Source organism: Chrysemys picta, chromosome 10 (genome assembly GCF_011386835.1).
Source record: "Chrysemys picta bellii isolate R12L10 chromosome 10, ASM1138683v2, whole genome shotgun sequence".
In the NCBI taxonomy this organism is placed as follows: Eukaryota; Metazoa; Chordata; order Testudines; family Emydidae; genus Chrysemys; species Chrysemys picta.
The window spans coordinates 35,934,900-35,959,565 of NC_088800.1; the positions used below are offsets into that span (position 1 = coordinate 35,934,900).

Consider the following 24,666-nt stretch of genomic DNA (forward strand, 5'->3'; position numbering starts at 1 on the left):
CCCCCCAGGACCCTACCCCCTACCTGTACCCTGACTGCCCAAAACTTTCTCCACTCCCCCCAAAAAGCCCCCCCCGTTTCTTGACCTCCACCTCCAGAACCTTCCTGCCCCCTGACCTCCTTACCCTGCTGCTCAGAACAGAGTGTTGGGCTCTGTGCAGCCGAGCCGGACACATGGCTGAGCTCCCCTGCACAACAAAACCCGGTCTGGCCCTGCACAACAAAACCCGGTCTGGCTCTGCACAGTGTTGCTGGACTGGACTGCAAGGGAGCTGCTGGCTCAGAATGCAGGGCGGATCCGGCTCCTCTACAGCTGCTCCTGAGTCCAGCCCGGGACTTCCCTGCAGCCCTCCCAGCCACTCTCTGCTAATCCCGGACATTGTGAGTGATTTACAAATTCCCCCCGGACGCTATTTTTAGCACACAAAAGGAGGACATGTCCGGGGAAATCCGGACGTATGGTAACCCTATCTAGTGGTGCAAAGCAGCTTTAAAAGCAGCTATATGGGGATGCCTGCAGCATACAGGAATCCACAGATGTGGAGGCAGTATAGCCAATCCTATACTCCCCCTCCTCCCAGCCTAGGAGTGGGGCCAGGGAAAGTGGAGGATGGCCTAAGCGCTGCTGCAGTCTAACTGTCCCTGGCAGTGAATGGCCCCTTGGGCCTTTAGGCTGCTCCAACCTTCAATGAAAATTGACCCCCCTGCTGACTCCAACCAATTTTGGTTCACCCAGCTGCACCAAGCACCAGTCTGGCACATCTGAGGAGCTAGTTCATTAATACTTGTTTGGAGAAACTGCAACATAAGATTACTCGAAACAATTACATTTGTTTCTTATAATGTAATTTCAAAAGAGTACATTGTTCATGACTGATTTTATACATGAATTTTCAATGTAGGCTCCTTAATATCCAGATCCAGTATTTGGATGCTCAGATTGGCATGTAGAGAAGTAATTGTCCATTTTATGTACCTAAATGCCAATCTGGGCATCCAAATCCAGGATTTGGACATCCTAGTAAGAAGTCCATGTTTTTAAAACTGGGGTAGGTGGGTGGGTGGTATATGCAAGTGAGTATATAGCCGTATATATGTGGGGGTGGGGGAGAATTTATTTAATTAATCTCACTTATTAAACCCAAGCGTTTCCTTTCAAACAGGAATAGAACAGGCCTGTGACATCACAAACCTGAGAATCATGTGTTATCTCACACTTTAGGTGTGATTATTTTCACTGTTATTTCTAGCCATATCTGAAAATGAGACTGCAGAATGCCTACTGTTCGCATATGGCAAAATGTGCCTTTAGCAGTGCATACAAAATATACTATGATGGAAAAAGGTATCGTGATTTTCATTTTCATATCTACTCTTTTGGAATAACCAATGTAGCTCACATGTAACTCCCCTGGGGCAAAACTGTGGCTGTGAACAACAGTCCGCACTAGCAAGTAGTGTTAAAACATCCCACAACAGGGAGCGCTCCCAGAGGCATTGCAGTCTAAGTGGGCACAATGCTTCCAGGAGCACCAGGAGAGTTTGGCCATTGCTTGTAGTATGCACTATACCTATACCCATGCAGTATGCACTATACCCATACAGTGCACTGGGCTGGCACTACTAATTCTGCCCTCTCACTGTCCTCTTTGGGTTATATAGTGATGCAATTGGCAGTGGAGACCCTGGGTGAAATCCTGGCCGTGTTTAATTCAATGGCAAAATTCCCATTGGATTAAATGTGGCTAGGATTTCAAAGTCAATGGGCGTTTTGCTGTGGACTTCAGCAGAGCCAGGATTACAACCCCCATGTCCATGTACTCAAAGTGCAAGAATCAGAACTGTGCACAGACCCAGTGCAAATTATCAGGAGGGTAGAAAGCTCTTTGTGCCCTCTCCATCCTTGTGCATCTGCATAAGACCAGGCACAACTTAACTCTATACGTTCACACTAAGGTCAAAAATAAAATACTATTTCACTTTTAATCAGGATGATTTCTATACTTATAATACACGTTAACAATTTGTTTACTGCAAACTTACTATTGAGAACTTTTCAAGTATTACACTTGTGTGTACAAAGCATTTACTATGGTGTGGGGGGCAGGGAGAAAACAGCTAAAGAGAAAATTTATTAACAAGTCTTTTTGAACAGAAGCTGTAAATAAATTAAATATGTTTTATTATCTCCATGGCAGATATGTCAGTGTAACCAGATTTGGGGTCATGTCATCTCCTGAATGAAAGGAGGGGATGAAAAAAGTAGAAATCCTACTCTATTGTCTCTGAAACTGCTGGAGGGAAGGGGGAGAAGCAAAAGTAGAAAATCTCCCACCCCTCTCCAACTTCCCCAAGCTTATGGATGCCCATGTGAGGGAATACAGTGCTGCTGAGACTCTACAAGCTGAGATAGCCAGCTGAAGGAAGGCAGGGCCAAGGGAAATTAAGTTTATGCAGCAGCATCTCTTGGCACGCCCTCAGGAAAATTTTCATGAGAGTTAATGAGATCCTTGTTAACTTCCCTAGAGTCCTGCCCAGCGAATGGTCTTTTATTCCTCTGAAAGTAAGAGTAGGGCAAAGGCTGTGGCTCACTCAAGAGCCATGCTGCCATGGGGGAGGAGGACCTAGGAGTAGTTGATGCCACAGCCAACCTCCCAAATGTTCTGAGATCTGCAAGATATTCTTGTAGAACTCAGAACATCTGCCCTCTCTGCAGTCCCACTAGATATGCCTCCACTCCATGGCAAAATGTCTCAGGAACTCTGGAGAAGGAGAGACAGAGAGAGAGAGTGTGTCAAAATAATCCATTTGAATAATTTGAGTATAATGCTCTGTGGGTGTGGGTGTAAATTACAATAATGAATATTGTCATTCTTGAGAGTACAGTAACATCAACAAAACCAGTTCTTCAGGGAATCTCATCACAGACTTAATTCCTGGATATACTGCCACTTTCCAGAGCCATTACTTCTTGCAACAAAGAGGGAAAAAAATGTATCCTTCATTTGTTTAAAGTAACTGCCTATAAGCGGGCTATTTAGAGAATACCTTTACACTCATGTGGGTCAAGTATCTCATCATCAATCCATTTGTACTTTTCAGTCACTCTGATCTGAGCAAATAGTATTTTGCTGCTATTTATTAAAAGTGACACTGTGTAAAGTGGCCTACACATTTTGAATAAATGAAAGAATAAAATAAAATACAAGATGCTATAATATCAAGAGAAATTATTGCAATCAATGTCACAATTCATGGTCACCTCATTAGATAATTTTGACCAAATTCTGCCCTTAGGCATGCACAGCTCTCACCAGTGACAATAGGAGTCAAGTTTGAGCATACAGGGCCAAAATTTGCCCCTTTAAGTTTACAGTTAGTGATTTGGAAGACTGTAATACAAGTATTATATGAGTGTCAGAAGGGGTTCTAATACAGGTAGGAACCCAGATACATTAGCATCAGAGAGGATGGAGTATAGCTTGACACTTTCTACGGAGATAAACTGTTTTAATAACCAGTTCATCTAGCTAGTACTATACTTTGCTGACAAAATAAACTCATCTAACCTGAATTGCTATCGCTATTTTTATTCTGATTTTATTAAATCTGTTGTTAGGAAAGATTGTGTTTTATTTTGAAAGACCTTGCTGTGCCTTTTTACAAGTGAAGTTAATAAACTGTTTTAATCTAAAAATTCAAATGTATTCTACAGTTAGATTAGTATTACCAAGACAGAAAGGTCATACAAGATAAATGTTGATGAGAGGGAAACATTATCAATATCAATCTAGATTATAAATAATTGGATATTGTCATCAACTTTTCCAATTAATACCACTGTAGAAATGGCACCAACATATTATGGATATTCTATGTCATGTATATTTGTATTTTGATATATTGCTTTACTTGCTGGGGACAGAAAATAAAGGAGAGGGCCAACACATTTTATTTAGAAAGTGGTCAAACAGTTGCAACTTTATTGAACCAAAATTAAGCAAAATTGATTCTTGCAGCCCTAACACAGCAGTGGTTCAAAGTGGAAGAGGCAATAGTAGCCTCTAAGTACTCATATAACTAAGACCTACATTTTCAAATTGGCATATTCAGCACTTTATATGCACACACAGGTGTATGCATGTGCACATATCCAAATAGCCTTGTGCTCATGCACTAGGCCCTGTGTGTGCATATTCTGGTCAGACACATGGTAAATTGTATGCACACTTCTATCTGTACCCATTTGAAAATTTGGTCCAGAGTGCCCTATGTGTTGGGGGGGGGGGGGGGGAATCCTCAACACCACCTAACCCCATAGAAACCTCCTCCCCACACATATATTTGTCCCCAATCCAGAGGCTAAACTAATCACTCTTTACCCAGCAAACATTGCCCTAAAGTTGCAATCATGTGAATAAAAAAGAAAAAAAACTCAAAACTGTCAGGTGGCAGATTAGAAAGGATCTGCTTTGTCCTGCCTCCTTTTATAAGTAGTCCTGGGCCATATGCCAGCCAATCCCAGAACTTCTGAGAGGTATTAAGATTGGCCAATGCAATCCCTCCTTACAAAGTTGAAACCTCTGGTCTGTTGCCCCAGGAGTAGAGTTGGCTCTGAGGAGAAGCCACAACAATCCAGCACCAGTTGTTGTAATCAGTGCAACTATAGTGAACTATAAATAAACATCTGAGTAAAAATAAACTTACAAGAAATTACCTGTTCGCATATTATTCTGACAACAATTTTTATTCTTGGTTAGAGGCTAGTTTTCTAAAACAGCACCTAAAGACAAAAATTTAAATTTAGCATTTTAATCCTATTGTATTTTGCCTGAGTAAATAACTAAGTTTGTCTACTGTAGATAGAAATATTCTGTTATACTATATGTAAACTCAATTTTAAAACTAATGGCAAACATTCATACATAGAGTCAAATTCCATAAACCTTTATGGGATAGTGCTACTGATAAAGCAGATACACCTTAAGACTTGTTTGAATAATGAAAACATTGAAAAATAGTTCTGCAGAGGAATTTCGCCTGGAAGAGAATGTAGTAATTCAGGATTTACAGTGCTTAATGCTTTTAGAAAATCTACATTATTACCTACATTGATATCTAATTAAACTCTGTTGCTTTATAAATTCCAGTGCCTATAATAAAGCCAGTCATGATTCTGAAGTCAAATTAAGTTTTGCTGCAGGATTGGGCCCCATTTTTGCAATTCACTAGTATGTGAAACTTACTGTCTCACAATTCTTGTTTGTTGTTTGTTTTCTATTTTGTCTGATTGTAAAATTAAATTAGAAACTGAGAGTTTAATAACATTCAAAAAAGTATTAGTTATATATGGATTACAGAGGATAATTTTTTTTATAAGGGATATAAATTCTTCTACTTCAGGACACAAACCAACCACTACCAGAGACAGCTAGGAAAAAAAACTTCCCTTTTGGGAAGTTTATTCCATAATTGTCCACTATAGGATTTCCTGTACCTTATTCTAAAACATCTAGTTGTGGCCACAGTCAGAGAGGATGGATCATTAAATTGGACTGGTCTGGTATGGCAATTCCTATTTTCTAAAGTTTCCTATTTCTGAATTGATTTTGTTTTAATTCACATATCATACTACTAAACCACTAAAAATAGAACATGTAAGAATAAATTAATTGTGGCAGCATATAGCCACAGGTTAGGAGAAATATTGAGAAGTACCACCACCAGTAAGATCACAATGCCACCAGAGGACAATAGCCGCTACATCACCTTTAAAGAGGATGCAGTGTTTACTCCTCTTTGCATCATCCATCCAAGGTACTTCCTTCCTCCCAGCATTTAAAAGATTTTTTCCAGTTAAGTAACAAAACAAAGAATTTAGAAGCATTACTAGAAAGAAATGCCTCTGCCTGAACCTCTCTAGTTGTACAAAACAAGTTTATATAGAAGCTTTTTTAAAAGGGTTTGTACTTACTGTATAAATGTAAGTAGATAATTCTGTTCCTCACAGGAACTCAAATCACTTCTTTACTCCTTTAAGTGTCCTGACCCTATAAGAGAAATCTAAAATGGCAACTCCCTACATTACAAAGATGTAATACCAAGGTCTCCACCCAAAGGGCAGTCCTCCTCTTTGGCTCTCACACATACATACAATTTTATCCACTGTAAGTGTACATAACAAAATAGTGTTAAAAATAGTACATGGCACAAAACAAACAAAAAAATCTCAAAAATGACTTACCTCACAACTAAAATGTTTACAACAAACACATTATCTTGGAGATGTGGTATGTTCAGCAGAACCCAAGGTTTGCATTGTATACCTGCTGTTAAAAAGCTGAAGATTTATGTGTGTGCATAGTGCAATGTGGGTGAGGTTGAGAAAAAGACAAAGGTGTGCACAGAGGCCAAGTATGGGCTGGGGAAACGCCCCTCTGTGCTCACAAAAGATTTCTCACATTTTCACAACTGTAATCCTAGCAGATCCTCGATTATAAACAAGTGATATTTGGCTGAATTCCAATGCAGTGTCCAAATTCCAACATAAAAAGAATACATTGCAGCCAAGTATCTGGTTACAAGGTAAATTTAAACAAATCAGAAAACTTTTACTCTTAATTTTTACCCCATAAAAGATATCGTTCCACTTTTTAAAATATTCCACTACTGTGAAATACCCAAGAGCTCTCATCCCAATCAGTTTAAATAAGATACATGACCTAACTTTACACTAACTGCTTCACCAGGTTTAATTAGCTGCAACCTCCTCTTTACTGTCATAGCTTGCCTAAGCATTGTTTAAAGCAGGGGTGGCCAACCTGAGCCTGAGAAGGAGCCAGAATTTACCAATGTACATTGCCAAAGAGCCACAGTAATATGTCAGCAGCCCTCCATCAGCTCCCCCACCCCACCGCTCCCAGTGCCTCCCATCCACTGGCAGCCCTGCCAATCAGCGCCTCCCCCTCCCGATCAGCTGTTTTGTGGCATGCAGGAGGCTCTGGGAGGGAGGAGGAGGAGCGAGGGCACAGCAGGCTCAGGGGAGGGGGCAGGAGGGGGTGGAGTGGGGACAGGGCCTGTGAAAGAGCCAGGGGTTGAGCAGTGAGCACCCCCTGGCACATTGGAAAGTGGTAGCTCCAGCCCTGGAGTCGGTGCCTATACAAGGAGCCGCATATTAACGTCTGAAGAGCCGCTTGTGGCTCCGGAGCCACAGGCTGGCCACTCCTGGTTTAAAGGAATATTTTATCCAGATGTTTGTATGTATTGAAAACATTTGTTCTTTAAGATATATCTGTTCTTAATATAAACATGGAACAAAAAATGCCCCGCTTAATCTCAGGCAAATTAACTTTCTCCAATCTGCTACATTTTATCCCATAATCCATTACTTTTTAGACATCCAATACATAATTGAACTCGGTTAACTCTGTTATAACAAATTTCCCCACTGCCACTATCAAACCCATATACTAGTCCAACATATCAGAAACTTGCAGAGACTGAATTTCCAATGCCTGGCCCCTGTGTAGTCCTTTACATCTGTGCAAACTAGGTGTAAACTAACATGAATGAAGAATTTTGATTTGGTTGCCGTTCTACATTCAAATTACACAGGTGTAAATGACTAGACAGGGTGTGAGACAGTGGGGAATCAGGCCAACAAACCTCTATCTAGTCTTATTCTATCATAATTCTTACTTCCAGCACAAGCAACAAGTTTAAAATAACTATCTCCATGCACCAGCCACTGTAACAAAACAGTAACTTACCTCAGGCTTTTTCTTCTTTAAGCTTTGGATCCTGGAAGCAAATGAGGATTCATGCCATGGAAGAAGCCTCTTTATCAAAAGTAACTTTATTCAGCTAAGGAGAAAATATGAACTTATTTCAATACTTACATGATTGTTGATAATGCCAACTTTAGGCATATGATTTAAACTCCCTGACCCCACCCTGATTGAAACCTTTATGAAAAGTGTAACTTCTTTACCAAAACGTATTTCCCATCTGTTTTAATTTTTCCATTCTACCAAATACAATATATCTTAATGCTACAGCTAATTGGTGGGAAATGGATTCACACCCACATTTCAACTAGTTCACGTTATGACCTGTAACTTTTATCTTACCCCCATTAAACTGAGAGGGCCCAATACATCCCTGGTGTAATGCTGTTGAAGTTAATAGGGTTACATCAGGGATTAATTTTGCCCAGGTATTTCTCAGCTTCTGACTCCACTTTCTGTTTTAAAATAAGAAGGTACTATTCCATATGTTTCTGAATTTGATCAAAACTGAAATTAGAGCCCCTAGAAATTAGTGTCCAGGGGACACTTGAACGGGGGGGTGTCTCTCATCATCTCAGGTGAGTACCCTAACCACTGGGCTACAAGTTATGATCCAGCTCCCCATCCCTTTTTGCAAGACACACCGTAGGCACCTAACTCTAAGAGAGGGTTCACCGCTGAGAATTCCAAGCAGAGATAATTGCCTCCCTCCAGTCCAGACTTATGTGCCAAACTCCCATTGTACAGGAAGCCTGAGCACCTGACCCAGGCTTTGTGATTTTTCTAGACATCTGCAATTTAGGCGGTGCAAGTCTGAGCACCGCTGCGCCTAACTCCCTCTGTGAATCTAGCCCCTAGTGCTTATGCTTCTTATTTGTCTAAGGAACATATTACTAGTCTGAGGACTTGATTTTCAAAAACTCTCATACACCATCTTGCATGTAATTTGCATAAGTAATTGCCAGTATTCTGCACACAAATCAGTTATTTGCATGCATAAATGACCACTTATGTGTATAATTAGCTACCTGCATGTGCAATGCCTACTTTGAACATGCAGTTGTAACAGCTCACACAAACTAGATCAGCAAATATGTATACTTAACTGTACATTTTCATTTTTGAAAATGAAATCCTGAAAGTCACAAAAATCTCTATCAATAAGGGACTAGCTGAGAGAAGCATTTTGTTACATAATATTGGAAATAATCTTTCAATTTAGAAATGACAGGACCCACATTGCTAGATGGTATCACTTTACTTGGTATCTCGATAGAGAAAATTTCAGACACGTATTCATGTATTCAACCCTAAATAGACATAATCTATACAGGAGTCTACCTCAATCAATTCTACTCTGATGCTTTTTCTGTATCTTATCATGATACCAGTTCTGAAAACAATAAATATTGTTTGACAGACTACAGCAAATAGATTAACAAATTCTAATGTCATCAGAATATAATGTTATACTTATATTTTTGCCTCTTCTATTATCGGAAGGTTCCATTTGATATGATTTTAATGTCAACTATATTGTTTGGAATTCTGTAATCCATCAAATTTAATTAGATCTGTTAATAACAATAGCCTCAATTCCACAAACTATGTATGCTTAATTTTAGGCATGTGAGTAGTCCCATTTAAGTCAATGGGACTTAAGCATGTGCATAAAAGCTTTGCAGAACTGGAGTTTGTGAGGTATATATTGAATGTGTATATATTCTCTTATGCAGAAGCACAAGGCCCTAAACAGAGTGGAAAGCTGGGTTTTTGCTTCATGGTGGGTGATCATTTCTGTTGGTGGGCCCACACACACCTGTGCACTCTGCAACAGTTCTCTGCTCTGGAGTACAGGGTGGATTTGTTGGGGCTATGGTTTGGGAAAAGCCAGTGAGTTTCTGCACAGGTTGGATCCACTAATCCACAAAGCTGCATAACAGAGAAGCAGTGGATTTTGTCCAGTGCTTGTTCACCCTACAGTTGTGACTGCAGCCCATATATGAGAATGCCTCTTTCTGTGACTGTAAGTTGGGAGGAGCCCTTTGCTCAGAGCACTATGATCTGTCTCTAAATGATCTTGTTTGCATTACCCCTTGCACACTTACTAACAATTAATCTTTTATACTACTAATTTCCTGTGTACTTGACCTTAAATTTATATTTTTAAATTAAATTATTAAATTGCCAGCTATTCTATACATCTGTGACTTGTTTCATCCCAAGAGGACGGGAAATTGGAGGACTTGCATGCGCAGGCAGATTTTTAAAAAGGAATTAAATTAACTGCAAAACCACATATATTCCATATTTTTGTGTTGCTTTGCTCACCACACACTTTTTAAAAACAATCTCCACAAAAGTCCCTAAAGATGATAGATAAATTACTAAAATAGTTTTTCTAGTACGAGTTTTCAAATACTTGCTGTTATTTTTATTATGGTAGTATCTAGAGGCACCACTCAGAATTGGGGCCACACCATGCTATGTATTCATAGATTTTTAAGGCCAGAACATACTATTAGATCATCTAGTCTGACCTCCTGTAGAATTTCACCGTGTTGTCCTTGTATTTAGTCCAATCACCTGTTTGTATATTGTAAAAACACAAAGTAAAAGATGGTCCCTTTTCCCAAAAACACATTATCTATTTAAAAGACAGAAGTGATTGTAAAAATCAATTTGAAGCAAGTGAGATAAGAGAAACATTAATACATAAACTCAGGTTCTTAGGCCAGATATATGCACAGCTAGGTGGTTTTGAATAAACTAATTTTAAACAGTAAATTTAAGATACAATATTGTATCTTTTTTGTATAAGTCCTCTACTGTCCATTCACTTACCAGTTATAAATTAGCAGTTTTCTATAGGCATTACAGTAAAATAAGTCTCAAAGTATTTGAAAGTGGGCAGATTTGTGGCCTAAATGGAAATGAGTGCAGGGGACTGGACTAGATGACCTCTCAAAGTCCCTTCCAGTCCTATGATTTATGGTGTTCTGTACATAAAAAGCAGCATGGAGGTGCTCGTGAAAAAAATGAGCAATGGAAGCTGGCAATATTGGTTGAGTAGAAGGGACAGGAAGAGTGTGATAAGATATAAGAATGGATAAGTTGGGCAGAGCTAAATTGTGAAAGGCCTTAAAGGTAAGAACCAGAAGCTGTATTTGATGTGGTGCAGAAGAGAGAGCCAGTGGTGAGACTTGGAGCTCTTTTTACAGAAGTTAAGGAATATGCAAAAACAATACATAGAACTAACTGCCCATAAAGAAGAACTTACAGGCCACTGCAACAGCCAGGAAAGCCTCTGTAGCCGGATTGCCCTCCCAGTGAGCCATATCATTTCTGCTTCTGTCAGCAGAAGATTCAGCCATCCAGCAGTTCCCAGCCGCAGGAACTGAGAGGAAGTGACATGCTTCTGAAAAGGTGTCACTCTTTCTGAACAGAATCCCCATTGTAAGTTTCATGATCTGAGTGCAGGAAGGGGATCAAGAAGGGGGTTTGGATGAAAAAGTGTTATTGTTCCCTCTTCCTTCACCAATAAAAACTCTGAAGAACCTTCACAGAAAGAACCCCTAGGCTCCTTTTATCTACACGAGCTACACCTCAGCATAGAACTGCGCTCAAACTTAAAGAGCTGACACTGGTTACCCTTTGGCTTCCCCTCTTACTCATGCTAAGGTGTTCGTTCCTAGAGCTGGGTAATTAATGAAGTCTCAAATGTTTTGTGATGGTGTATTTTTGTATGTACAACTTGGTTTATGTTTTTACTATAGTTTTCTCAAAACTTTTTTTAAGGAGGGGGAGGGAGGCTTCACTCTACTTGTATATGTATGCAATAGAAACCCATCAGTGACCATCATTTGTAATTCCTCCTCCCCCATCCCCAAGACTACATGAACTGATTTCAGTCTGGTTTTACTAGAAATGGTTCTTTTCTCCTGCAGATAATGCCCTATAGCATGTAAGGCATTTTTCTTTGGCAGCAGATTATTATCACTTCTGAAAACCAGGGTTCAGACAGTACAAGTGACAACTGTAAACTTTTAGATAATATATTGTCTCTGTGGCAAATCCTTTAGTCTTTACTCAGACAAAACTCCCATTGAGGTCAATAAGAGTTTAGTCTGAGTTTTGGCTGATGGTCAATGAAAGTAGGATTGAATTGAATGGGAGTTTTGCCATCTTCCTCAATGGGAGTGGGATTATGACCCAAGTAGGGGCTGCAGAATTTGTCCCACTGTTCTTTTTAACCTTTGGAATACTAACTTATTCTATATGTAGGACATCTAAAATTCTTGGTCTAAGGGATAAAGCATTTAAATGCTTCCTCACATTAATCCATGCTGAACTCCTATGGAAATGCTCATGACATCTATATTAATAACAAATAATCTCTTCCATATTATTGCTATTATAATGTATGTAAAGTAAGCAAAAATCTCATATATAAGGCAGTTAACATACAAGTGAAATGTATTTATGTATATGCATAGCCATGTGATAGTTTTATTTACTTTGCTGTACCTGCATTTTGCCTACTAATCCATCTCCCTAGGTCTTAGTCTCATGTTCCAAACATCTAAGCATCTTCAAACATATGCCTTTTAAAAATAAATTTATCAGAGAAGTATTTCTTCCTTTTTCACCCCAATCATAGAAACTTACCCCAAATTACATTGGCCAGAGGCCCAGGATGATCAGTCAGTTTTAGACTCCCCAAAGGAGAGGGAGTGATGTAAGGCCAGTGCTCAGTCTCTGTTCCCCTGAGCACTGGACAGCAGAGAGGGGGTGGCATGGGGTAGCATACACTTGTCTGTAACAGGATTAAGCAATGGATGTTTTGTGCTTTCCCGCAGCACTTCCAGAGGCAAAGTGCCTACCACGTGCACAAATGCCATTGAGAATTGCCTGCCATGAGGCTATGTCTTAAAGCCATAATCCAGCCTTCTTCTCAGTTTCTTTACAGAAGAACAAGGCCTAACGGGATATTTTTCACTCCCTATCCCTTCTTCATATGTCAGCCATATTTGGTGGGAGAGGGAACCAGCAAGTTATAAAGTTACATGTGGCTGGATCCAAGATCTGTGACATTGAATTGTAAATTGAATAAAAGGAAAATGTTGCCAAAGAAATCATATTGGGGAGGTACAGGCACATGGAACTGACACGGCAAACGTGCAGAGGAGCAGCTAAATGTTTGGAATATTGCTGAAATAATTCAACAAATGGACATGTGCCATGCAGATACCTGACTGATATGTATTGCAACAATTTGTAGATAGGATCCAGAATCTGACATGCTTTTGGTGAAATTAAAATAATTTGGCAGTGGTTAGATGACTTGTTGTTGGTTTTGAATTTTGAGAAACATGTTTCTCTGCCCTATCACAACTCTCAGCTGCTACTGTGGAGCAAATGATTAGTTCACTGCTAAAGTGGAATATGAAAAGAATATCTTATTTATATATTGCCCATCACCATATCGCTAGGCACTGTGCCCGGCCAATTGGCTCAAAGAGAAGCAGCTATTCTGCCAAAAGAAGAACTAAGAAAAACATAATCCACAAATGAAGAGCTAGTGAAGAGCGCAGACACAATAGTCAAAGATGAACTGTTCTAAATAGAAAGACCTAGCACTGAGCATTGAAGACAGCTACGAAGACAATCTGACAGATGTGGCAGTTTATACATGTGCTGTTGTTTCTGACAGAGCAATAACTTTTGACCTGGATTAAGTCTAGACTTACAACAAAGACGGAAGAAATGAATCCCACGATTAAAGGTGAGCCAGAAGGCACTGAAGATGATCCATGTGAGTACAAATACATTTTAGTCATATAACAGGTATGAGGTTTTGTAGGTTATAATAAACAAGCTAGTCTACATATCAGAAATGTTTGAATATTTGTGTGAGGGTGTGTGGGAATGCAAATATCTTTTGGGTTGAAGAAGTTATTTTTGGCCTGGTAGTATTTTTGCAGGTGGAAATATGAAAAACTTCAGTTCATGTCTCTACCAAGTTGACAAAACATAACAGACATTTTGTAACTATTGATTTTGCATTCCTGTAACTAAGAACAATGGCTAAATTTTTTAAGTAGACATTTTCATACTGGTAATTTGTAATGTGTTGTTTATGTTTTTAAAAAGTAAGTGTTTACAAGTGACTGCAGTGCATGCATAGTAACTACTTTTCATAAAGATTTTTACTCTAAACTTGTTCTTCTAAATTCTTTCAATGCACTTATCTTCATTCTCTATCTAACCACTGTTTTATTTTGCTGATCTCTCTCTCACTCACATACACACAGATCTCAGTACAGCTCAATGTGCCTGCAGAAAATTGCCCACATTAGTAATTTGCTGGATTAGGGCGCAAGCGTTAATCTACTTTAGTTTTGAACAGACCTAGTGATTGTGCCTCAATGATCACCTTTGCTCGCAGATGGTGATACTACTGCATATACCTGTGTTGCTCGTACCTGTCCGAAAACTGAATTCTTGACTTTTATGGTGGAAGGACTATCAGCAGACTACCACTGAATGTCTTAACATCCAAGAGAAAGGACAAGCCACAGGTAAGTCCCTGACACAACAAGAACCTCTAGAAGTCACACCATCAGGGAATCAATCTATGTACAAGAAAAGGGAACCTTCTTGATCAGGTCCCCCTGGTTGCCTTTATACTGGGAAGAAAAGGCAAAAAGTGATCAGATGAGTCTCTCAGACACGAAGGTCAGATGGGACCATCATGATAATCTAGTCTGACCTCCTGCACATTGCAGGCTATGGAACCTCACCCACCTACTCCTGTAATAGGCCCATAACCTCCAGCTGAGTTACTGAAATCCTCAAATCTTGATTCAAAAACTTCCAGCCAGGAGCGGCGCCAGGGTTTTTGCCGCCCTAGGCGGCAGCGCTCCTCCTCTGAGCATTCAGGGAACCTGGGGTCTTCAGCGGTGGGGGTCCTTCCACTCCGCGTCTTCGGAGCGAGTGAAGGACCCGCCGCCGAATTTCCATCGAAGTTCCAGAGCAGAAGGACCCCCCGCCGCCGAAGGCGGCAAAATGCTGCCCCCCAAATCCTGCCGCCCTAGGGTCACCTAGTGGAAGCGCCGGCCCTGCTTCCAGCAACACAGAATCCACCATTTACTGTAGTTCAAACCAGACAGTGAGCTGTGCCCTATGGTGCAGAGGAAGGTGAAAACATGCCCCCCACACACACATCTCTGCCAATCTGATCTGGGGGGAAATTCCCTCCTGACACCAAATATGGCAACCAGCTATAGCCTGAGCATGTGGGTGAGACCCACCAGCCAGACACCTGGGAAAGAATTCTCTGTTGTAACTCAGAGCCCTCCCCATCTCTGACTGTTGGAGATATTTGCTACTAGGTGGCACAGATGGGCCATATGCCATTGTAGGCAATAAATTATAAATAAATAAATTAATGGAGATATCCCATCTCCTAGAACTGGAAGGGATCTTGAAAGGTCATCAAGTCCAGCCCCCTGCCTTCACTAGCAGGACCAAGTACTGATTTTGCCCCAGATCCTTAAGTGGCCCCCTCAAGGATTGAACTCACAATCCTGGGTTTAGCAGGCCAATGCTCAAACCACTGAGCTATCCCTCCCCAATCTCATCATACCATCCATTTTGTAAACTTATCAAGCTCAGTCTTAAACCATGTTAAGTATTTTGGCTCCCCACCACACATACACACACTCCCCTTGGAAAGCTGTTACAGAACTTCACTCCTCTGATGGTTAGAAATCTTCATCTAATTTCAAGCATAAATTTATTGATGTCCAGTTTATATCCATTTGTTTTGGTACCAACATTAACCCCTAACTTAAATAACTTCTCTCCCTCCCTTGGTGTTTATCCTTCTGATGTATTGATAGAGAGCAGTCATATCTCCCCATATGCTTTGTTTTGTTAGACTAAAGAAGCCAAGCTCCTTAAGTCTCCTCTTGTAAGGAAGGTTTTCTATTTCTCTGATCATCCAAGTAGCCCTTCTCTGCGCTTGTTCCAGTTTGAATTCATCTTTCTTAAGCATGGGAGACCAGAATTGCACACAATATTCCAGATGAATTCTCACCGGTGCTTTGTCAATGGTAATAACGCATCCCTATCTCTATTGGAAATACCTCACTAGATGCACTCTAGGATTGCATGAGCCTTTTTCATGGTCACAACATGTTGGCGGCTCCCTCAGTTCTTCTAACTCAGAGCACATCTTTCAAATCTCTGAAGTTGAGGAGGTTCAATCGGGATCTGCAGAGTCCATATGCTTGGAGGGGCGGGGGATGTCTCTACACTGTGTGACCTGCTAGCAGTGGCAATACTCAGAAGGAGGGCTCAGGAGTATAACTAATTAAAAAGTGACAAACAATACTTTTCCAGGTGGAGCAACCAATCTGACCTGGAGGTATTATCAAGAGAATGATGCTTTATAAAGAAATCAAATTCCAGATAGCAGTTCTGCATATTTCAACAATTGTCACATAATGAACAGATGCTGTAGTTTTTGCAGCAGAAAGGGATTTCAGTTCTGCTTTTTGTACAGTAGCTTCAGCAAACACAAAGCATATCTCAACACAGCATTTTGATCCATTTAGATCACCTCTTGACTGATATGGACTGGCCCTTCTTATTTTTTACCAAAAGCCAGAAACAATCTTAAGGACTACTTAAAGGTTTTGTCATGTCAAGGTAATAATCAATAACCCTCTTAACATCCCAGGTGCACAACTGAGCTCAGCCCAGAATATCAGGAGGCTTCCAGAAAATACTAGCAAAGAAGCTGTGTGATTTAAATGAAAATTCAAGACCCCAACAGTCAAGAACTTGGGATGGGATGTTAAGACTATTTCATTTTTATGAAAAATGTGTTATCAAGCGGACCTGCCATCAAAGTGTGCAGTTCTGAAACTCTCTAAAAAGATGCAGTAGCCACAACACATATGCAAATAGGAGCAGATACCAAGCTCAAAAGTAGCCTCCATATGCTTGTCAAAACCAAGATTTCAATTCCATAGATTCATAGATTAAACTTGTGAATGGAGATGTTCATAAAGCCTTTAATATATTATTTTCTAAAGATGACAAAAGACTGGGTTCTCTTGCACAGATGCATGTAAATATGGCACAAATACCTTTTGGTTTTATCCCAATAAAATGCTGTATCCATGTAGGACAAAGAAAATTCTAAAATGACTGATAAAAGGGAAAGAGACTGGAGTGGTATCTTTACTCTCTCCAAATCCTTAAACTATTTCCACTAATTGATATGCGGCTATCTAGCAGATTTCTGTGATTCCACATTCATAGCTCTGTCTTTCGCAGAGGATTAAAATCAAGTAATCAGGCCAACAGATGAAGAACATTTCCAGTTTGAGTGAAGAATTTGATCTTACTGCTGAGGCAAGAGGGGCTCAGGAAGAGAACAAAGGGCTTGTTGTCCTTGGACAGGGCTATCAGAACTGGGAATCACATATGGTAAACTCAAGATGGGGCAACCAGAATCTCTCTGGCCCTTTCTTGCTCAGTCTTTTTGGAATTTTGCTAAGAGAGGAAAAGGTGAAGAATATGCATTTTCTTCCCCAGTGTAACAAACTTATTTGACACTAAATTGCGACTATGGATGCCATGGAGCAAAATATTGCACATTTTGTATTCTCACTCATTGCAAAGAGAACCACATATGGATGACCTCCTCCGGTTTGAAAAAAAAAAGGGAATTAGCTATAGAATCCTTTAAGAGTGTTGATATCATCTTGTTATCCTTAACTGCTAGCATGTTCTCTCATGCCAAAATGCAAGTTGTAGATATTGCCCTGTTATGAATGTACCAATTACACAAAAGTGATGCATGACTTGTTGTCACACCTCAGGGGGCTGGGATCTCCATCTGTTCAAATATACCATTGCCACAGAGTGTTGTTTGTAAGAACTCTCACTGCCTTCCTTCTAATCAGAAAGACAAAAGGCAAGTTAGACGGCCTTCAACCCCAACATGTTTACTTGTAATACAAGATTTTCTGGGTAGTACCTCATAGGGTAACTGCCTGGAAATCTAGTCTTTGAGTTTGGAATCAATGAATCTAAAAAAATGAATCTAAATCCCCTGCTAGGAATCTAGATACTTTTGTTGTGACAGACAAGCTAATACCTTCCTCAAATTCTAGGAAGCCTTTAGAAATATTGGAACCTGAATGTCACTAAGACTGACTTCCACACATTTTATTTAATACTCTTATTTATTTACATTATACAAAAATAAAAAGGGGCATCTAATCAATACTTTACAAGTTATAAGAACAAATATAAAATTCCCTTCTGAACCTTATAGTATTAAGTAGAAAATATTTAACCTGAGTTACTTCCTGTGCTTCTGCCTTATTAAGATGAGGAATTATGCATCGTGAAGGTTGAGGGCCCAAATAAATCTTGAGAATTTAGAACAAGGATTGTACTTTCTAGAGTTGCAATAAGGCCATGGCACCAGCACCTATGCTTTGATCTCCATTTCCAGAAGATATTGGACCTCATCCAATAGCAGTGTATAATGAATAAGATTTCTGAAGAGGAATGGAAAGTTTTGGCATGATCTGAAATTGAAGGGCACAGACACATTTGATAAACTCTGAACAAAACTACATCCTGTCATGCCTGTAAATATTTACACAATTAGGAGCTGAAATTAAAATTGGTTCTATGTCCTTCTGCAAAACTGTGGTTTCACAGTATCTAGAGTAGAATCCAATGGATGCATAATGGATAAAAGAGATATCTCTGGCAATCCTAGAATGATTGGGTCCAAACTGTAATTGAGTGGAAACTCCTTGAAGAAACAGTGGAAGGACTGGCCTTGGATATCAGCAAGAGAGCTACTTATACAAAGACTGACTCAATATCAGTGTCAGAGCTGTAAATCTGGTAACTGAATATTATAGCCAAGAGCACCAGCAAACAATGATGGTCCTTACCAAGGACCTAGTCATCAAGCCTGAAATGTCATGAAAGGCTCACAAAAGTTATGTTCCAAACTACTAATCTTCTTAAATTTCAAGAACGTCTTACTACTTAGGGCTTGTCTACATTTACCAGTAGCTCAGCGCTGCTGCAATCGATGCAGCGGATGTTGATTTAGTGGGTCTAGTGAAGACACGCAAAATCGATGGGAGAGCGCTCTCCGGTTGACTCCAGTAATCCATCACTCCGAGAAGAGTAAGGGAAGTCAACAGGAAAGTGTCTCCAATCAACGCAACATGGTGTAGACATCACAGTAAATTTACCTAAGCTATGGCGACTCCAGTTACATTATTCACGTAACTCGAGTAGTGTAACTTAGGTCGACTTACTGTGATAGTATAGACAAGGCCTTACTCTCAGGGATATTTTCCAGAAATGGGGATATTGTCGTTCAAAGGGTAGAACAAACCATAACTGCTTGTAATTAGTAGTTATTAAAATAAGGACCAGAAAAGAGAATGCCCTCTTCCAAAATTCATTTTCTTTGATACTGTCAACATAACCAAAGAAGCTGGGTTGGATTCTGGCTTGTAAAGTTTGTCATATTTCCTGTTCTCTGATGCATTAGAGACTGGGTGGTAGGGGGCCATTCAGATTGTAACATAATGACAGTTTCTTAGACCCTGCACAGGCATGCAGGGTTTATCAGTTGAGCAACAGTAAGCTCCAGTGCTAAAAGCCTGCATAAAAATGCAGATTAATTATTGCTGTATCACTCTGGCATTTGGATTTGGTTAGCTGCCACTAAGATATGAGGTGTTTTCTCTGGAATATAGAGAAGGGTCTGGCACACAGGAAATCCTGCAAGGAAATCCAAGGGACAGCAAAGCTTGGGGAGAAAACTTAGCCAGAGATTTCACTTATGTAATTATACTTGTATATAAGTTGCCAATACAGCCAAACCCCAGAAAAATAGTAAATTTGGACTATATATATAGTGTGTACGCGTCATTCAAAATAGGCTATGAACCTGACCTGCTTACAGAGATCTTTAGGCTCTACAGAAATGATAGTATTACTATTTATCATCATCCGTTTTAAAGGCTATACTAATAATACCAACATTTATCATGACATGGCGGGCACAGATCAAATTTGTGACTTTATAGCAAATTTAAGGGAAATCTTCCACTCCTAAAATTTTATTAAGTTTTCATCCAACTGTTCATTCGTATATTCAGAATCCCCAGTTGTACAGTGTCAGATATTTGTCCCTCTTTTTTTCATCCTAGTTAATCCTATGTAATGGCTAATTACATATAGCTCAGCGCCGTGCACCTTGTATAGGTATACCCTAGCTCACCAAAGGACAAGCTGTAACATCACCCAACATAATGGAGCATTCTTCATTTATCTAAAACCCTAAATGTTTTGGATGCCCTTTAAATAATGCAAGTAAACATTGCTGAACTGTGTATTTATCTGACTAATGGATATTTGCAAGACTGTAGAATTTTGTGACATGCCTTCCAATTAAATGAAAGACATATCATGAGCACACTTCTCAATTGTGACCCACTACAGCCAAAGTTCTAAGTTTTATTGTTGTTTTTTTAATTTGCCATGCCTTTCATTAAATGATAGGCATGGTAAAGTCTTCAGTCATATTATACATGAGTAATTTCCACTTCTGTTTCTCACACCATATCTTAAAACAATTAAACAAAAAGAAGAATATCTAACATACCAATACTTTGCATTAACTTATACTGAGATTACTCAATTTTATTAAAATTTCCTTCAAATTTATAAAAATATTTATAGGCACCCTTCCTATACTTTGCACATCAACCATAAATTAAAACCCCACAAAATACAAGAGGACTGCCTAGGAATATTATGCATTCTATCTGCCACCAATGAAAAATTACAATAGGTAAGTAATGAACTTGTGTTCCCTCAAAGTATCAAATGCACACATACGGGACTAAATTCTGCCCTAAATTACACTTGTGCAACCCCTCTAAGCTCAGAAGGGTTGCACAAGTGTAAACGAGAACAGAATTTGTCCCATTATTTAAAGACTTGATTTTGTATTTTAATCTTTGAGTTAGCTGGCAGCTGTATAAAATCACATGTACAGTAGGCAGGGAGTTCCCATTTAACTGTATCGTGAAGAGGCCCATGTATAAACATTGTTTACTCCTCCAAGTACATGGACTATATTGTGCTCATAAAGTTTGCCCCACATAGACCAATTTCATACATGGACATATGAGCAGCTGGTGGGTAGTGAAGCTTCAAGCACAGGTCTAATAGGTATTAAAGTTTTCCTGATTTATCTGTCTGAAGATTCTGGTACTCAGCGCAGCTACACTTGTGAGGTGAGGCTGATGCAAATCTGTCAGGTACATACAGGGGTATGTAATTTCTGGTATTTCATGTAGCGCTCCGCAATCAGATTCAAGTCCTGGGCCTATGCAAGGGGAATTATTAGTTAATCAGTTTTAGATAAAAACTGGTATAAATACACACCCTAAAACCCCACAAGTCACACTGTGCGCTCATACATTTAATTTCTTCTCTACAATAATCCCTGACTCACTCTCATACAGCCTCATCCCCAACACACTTGTGTTTAAATGTGTATTTTTAAAAATCAGTTTAAGTGTAATAAAATGTTAAGGTTCCCAATGTGGGATTACTTTTTATATTCATAACTCCGAGTTATAGATATTCCCCTACTAGAATCCCAGTTCTAACTCTCCTTCAAATTTTTGGTAAAGTTGAGGTTCAGATCCAAACATCACATCGCAAGACCATTCTTATTAGAAATTGGTATATTAATAACCAATTTGTCCAGTGGTTATTTGATAAAATGATAGGTCCATATAACTTTTGAGATACTGAAAAATATGTTGTAAAACTTTAATTTTAAAATGTGGTCACTGGGTGCTTCAAGTAACTAGTTTTTATAAACTAAGCACAATCCAAACACAAAATAATTGTCCAGAAACCTCTATAATAGCTAGGCTTGTGGGAGGGAAATGCTAAAAACTGGCTTTTAGTCTTAATTCCCTGAATTTTGTCAGTTTAAAACAGGCTCTTAACCTTATTTTGATGTTTATTTTTTGCATTTAATTTTCTATTAATTTGTTCTACTTGACTGGCACTTACTCCAATGAATGGGTATTATTTACTCTACTGGTGTAATCTTTCTCAGATAGGACAATCTGCTGAATCAATGTAATCTCTAGTCTGCCTCATGTAATCTTGCAGCTGCTCACTCTCTTTGTGATTATGTAATTGTCCTGGTGTATGTAAAAGCAAGCAAAACTTTAGTAAGTGGGGGGGGGGAAGAAACCTTTATCATAAAAGCAAAATTAGGGGAGTCTTGGCACTACACTAGCAGGGCCCAAACAATACTCAATTGAGGACTACATTAGCAACATGCCAGGAGCCCCAGGGCTACATTTAATTTGCATAGACAGTGTAGATTGTTGCAATCTTCATCTTTAGTATGAAGTTACAATTCCTATATATACTACAACTCCTAACATGCAATGATTCTAGCACCCATTTTTATTCTAGAAATGCAGCCTGTGAAAATTATGGGGTCCAGCATTCAAACATTTGTCTTCATAATCAACCAGCTCAGTCTGCAGAGATGATGGCTCCCAAGATCCAAAACACTATACTGACTTGAATGACATAGCCTGCTGAAAAGACAAATACCAACATGCAATGCTCCATCTTGGTACAAGTGCATAGAAAAGATGACCCCCCAGAAGAAGATGATTAATCCAAGCATTACAGCCCCAGGGGACAAGAGGTTTTAGTGGCAACATGCCATCCTGACCATGATGGATTTTGGATTAAACTGGAATACAATGAGCTCTTTATCCCTGGCAATTGGACGCAGGTTTCCTGTAATTCCAGAATTTGCCAAATGGTCCTGATTTTTCCCTTGAGTACAATCTTACATCCCTATTCTTGAAATACGGGACTTGAGAAAGACCATGACGTAGTGAGGACTTTGGTATTTAGCTATGGTGCTGCTCGGGGCAAATTCACGATGGTGATGTCTCACATCTTCCCCTTCATATTAAAGATGTGGTAGCAAATAGCACCAGGAAGCCACAGAGGTGCCTCCATCCTAATGTGGAGAGGACCAAATAAGGCAACTTTGCACCTTACTGTGCACTAACAGCCAACCTCCTTGGGAGCAACAAATCCCAGGCTCAGTTGCCAGGTTAGTACACACCTGTCCTTCCTGCCCCCACTCCAGAGCAACACCTCAGCACAGGGCTCCGTTTTAGGGATAGGATGCTCCTCATGAGTGACTCCCCTCCCCCACTTTAGGTTGGGGTTCCCATCTCAATAGCTCCTCCCCTCCACCAATGTAGGGCACGAGGGGGGTCTCTCAATAGCTCTTCCCTCTCCTCCCCAATGTAGGAGGAGGAGGTCTTAATAGCTCGTCCCCTCCCCCAATCTAGGGCGGTGGGGGGGGTGTCTCTCCTCAACCGTTCCTTCTCTCCCCCAATCTAGGGCGGGGAGGGGGGTTCCTCTCCGCAGTAGCTCCTCCCCTCCCCCCTAAAGCGAAGAGAGCGTCTCTCAGGAGCCACTCCTAGCCCTCACGAGAGGGTGGAGTCGTACTTCAGAAGCCCGCTCTCCTCAGGGGCCCCTCCCTGGCCCCATCCTTGGGTGGTGAGGCCTTTCCTCAAGGGTCCCCCTCCCGAGACAGGGGCTCCTTCCTTCCTCCCTCCCTTCCCCCCTACCGTAGTACTACGAGCCTTACGCAGTCCGTCGTCTCCATTGGGCCTCCATGCCCCACGTGACGCTGAGCGTGCGCCCCAAGCCGAACTGAGCTGCCACAGCCGGTTGTTTCCTAGGCGACCCATAAGAAAGGGAGCGCGCCAGAGAGCGAGCTAGGACTAGGACAGGGCACGTGCACGAGCCACAGCGAGCTAGAGTGCGCGCGCGTTGGAACCCCGATCGCTGGAGAGCGCGCGCCAGCCTGATCCCGGGAGCTGCTGCTGCAGAGCGGAGCGGGATGTCAGGATTCCGGGCATCAGGTATGTGTCTCCCGGCACCGCCCCCCCGACCCCAGCACTCCCGCAGGGCAGCGTTTGCACACGTGCCCAGTCCCACCCGCAGTGGGAGGCGCTGGGGACCCCTCTCCGTAATATACCACATAGCCCTGCAAACCACCTCCGGCCTCTACCAGAGCAGGGCATCACCCACATAGCGGACTGCGTGGGTCAGTATGACAGAGAGCAAGGCATCCCGCATTTAACGGGGCTGTGCGGGTCTGTCTGGCAGGGAGCAGGGCATAACGGGTCTGTATGGCAGGGAGGAGGGCATCCCCCATATAATGGGGCTGTGCGGGTCCCTTTGGACAGAGTAGGGCATCCCCCATGTAACAGGACTGTGTGGGTTTGTATGGCAGGGAGCAAGGCATCCCCCATTTAAAGGGACTGTGTGGGTCCCTGTGGAGAGAGCAGGGCATCCCCCATGTAACAGGACTGTGCGGGTCCCTGTGACAGGTAGCCCCTCACATAAAGGGGCTGTGCGGGTCTGTATGGCAGGGAGTAGGGCATCCCCCATATAACAGGTCCCTGTGGAGAGAGCAGGGCATCCCCCATATAACGGGACTGTATAGCAGGTCTGTATGACAGGGAGCAGGGTATCCCCCATATAACAGGGCTGATTGGGGCAGTATGGCTGGGAGCAGGGTATCCCCCATAGACCAGGACTGTGAAGTCTCTATGGCAGGGAGCAGGGCATCCTCCATATAATGGGGCTATTTGAGTCTCTGTGGAGAAAGCAGGGCATCCCCCATATAACGGGGCTGTGCAGGTTTGTATGGAAGGGAACAGGGCATCCCCCATATAATGGGACTG

General features: G+C 41.0%; 2 protein-coding genes across 27 annotated transcripts in view; one reads left to right on the top strand and one right to left on the bottom strand.

The window, feature by feature from the left end:
- NRG4 (neuregulin 4) overlaps positions 1–23,698 on the bottom strand; it is a 55,630-nt gene extending 31,932 nt beyond the window's left edge. For 3 of the 20 annotated variants that reach the window (XM_065558406.1, XM_065558394.1, XM_024111448.3), the window contains exon 1: positions 23,562–23,688. In XM_065558406.1, the coding sequence (XP_065414478.1) occupies positions 23,562–23,664 (103 nt within the window). In that variant the 5' untranslated portion in view covers positions 23,665–23,688. Of the gene's footprint in view, positions 1–4,706; positions 4,783–5,973; positions 6,050–7,768; positions 7,863–11,066; positions 11,257–23,541 lie in introns of all 20 variants that reach the window. The other 17 variants (XM_065558398.1, XM_008174937.4, XM_065558402.1 and 14 more) reach the window with 15 other exon arrangements.
- The window catches only part of TMEM266 (transmembrane protein 266), a 129,463-nt gene continuing 128,494 nt past the window's right edge, over positions 23,698–24,666 (top strand). For 4 of the 7 annotated variants that reach the window (XM_065558381.1, XM_065558388.1, XM_065558380.1 and 1 more), the window contains exon 1: positions 23,698–23,838. Coding sequence is in view for 1 of the 7 variants with exons in the window: in XM_065558390.1 (XP_065414462.1) it covers positions 23,817–23,838 (22 nt within the window). In the remaining 6 variants the exon portion in view is untranslated. The remainder of the gene's footprint in view (positions 23,839–24,666) is intronic. The other 3 variants (XM_065558383.1, XM_065558389.1, XM_065558390.1) reach the window with 2 other exon arrangements.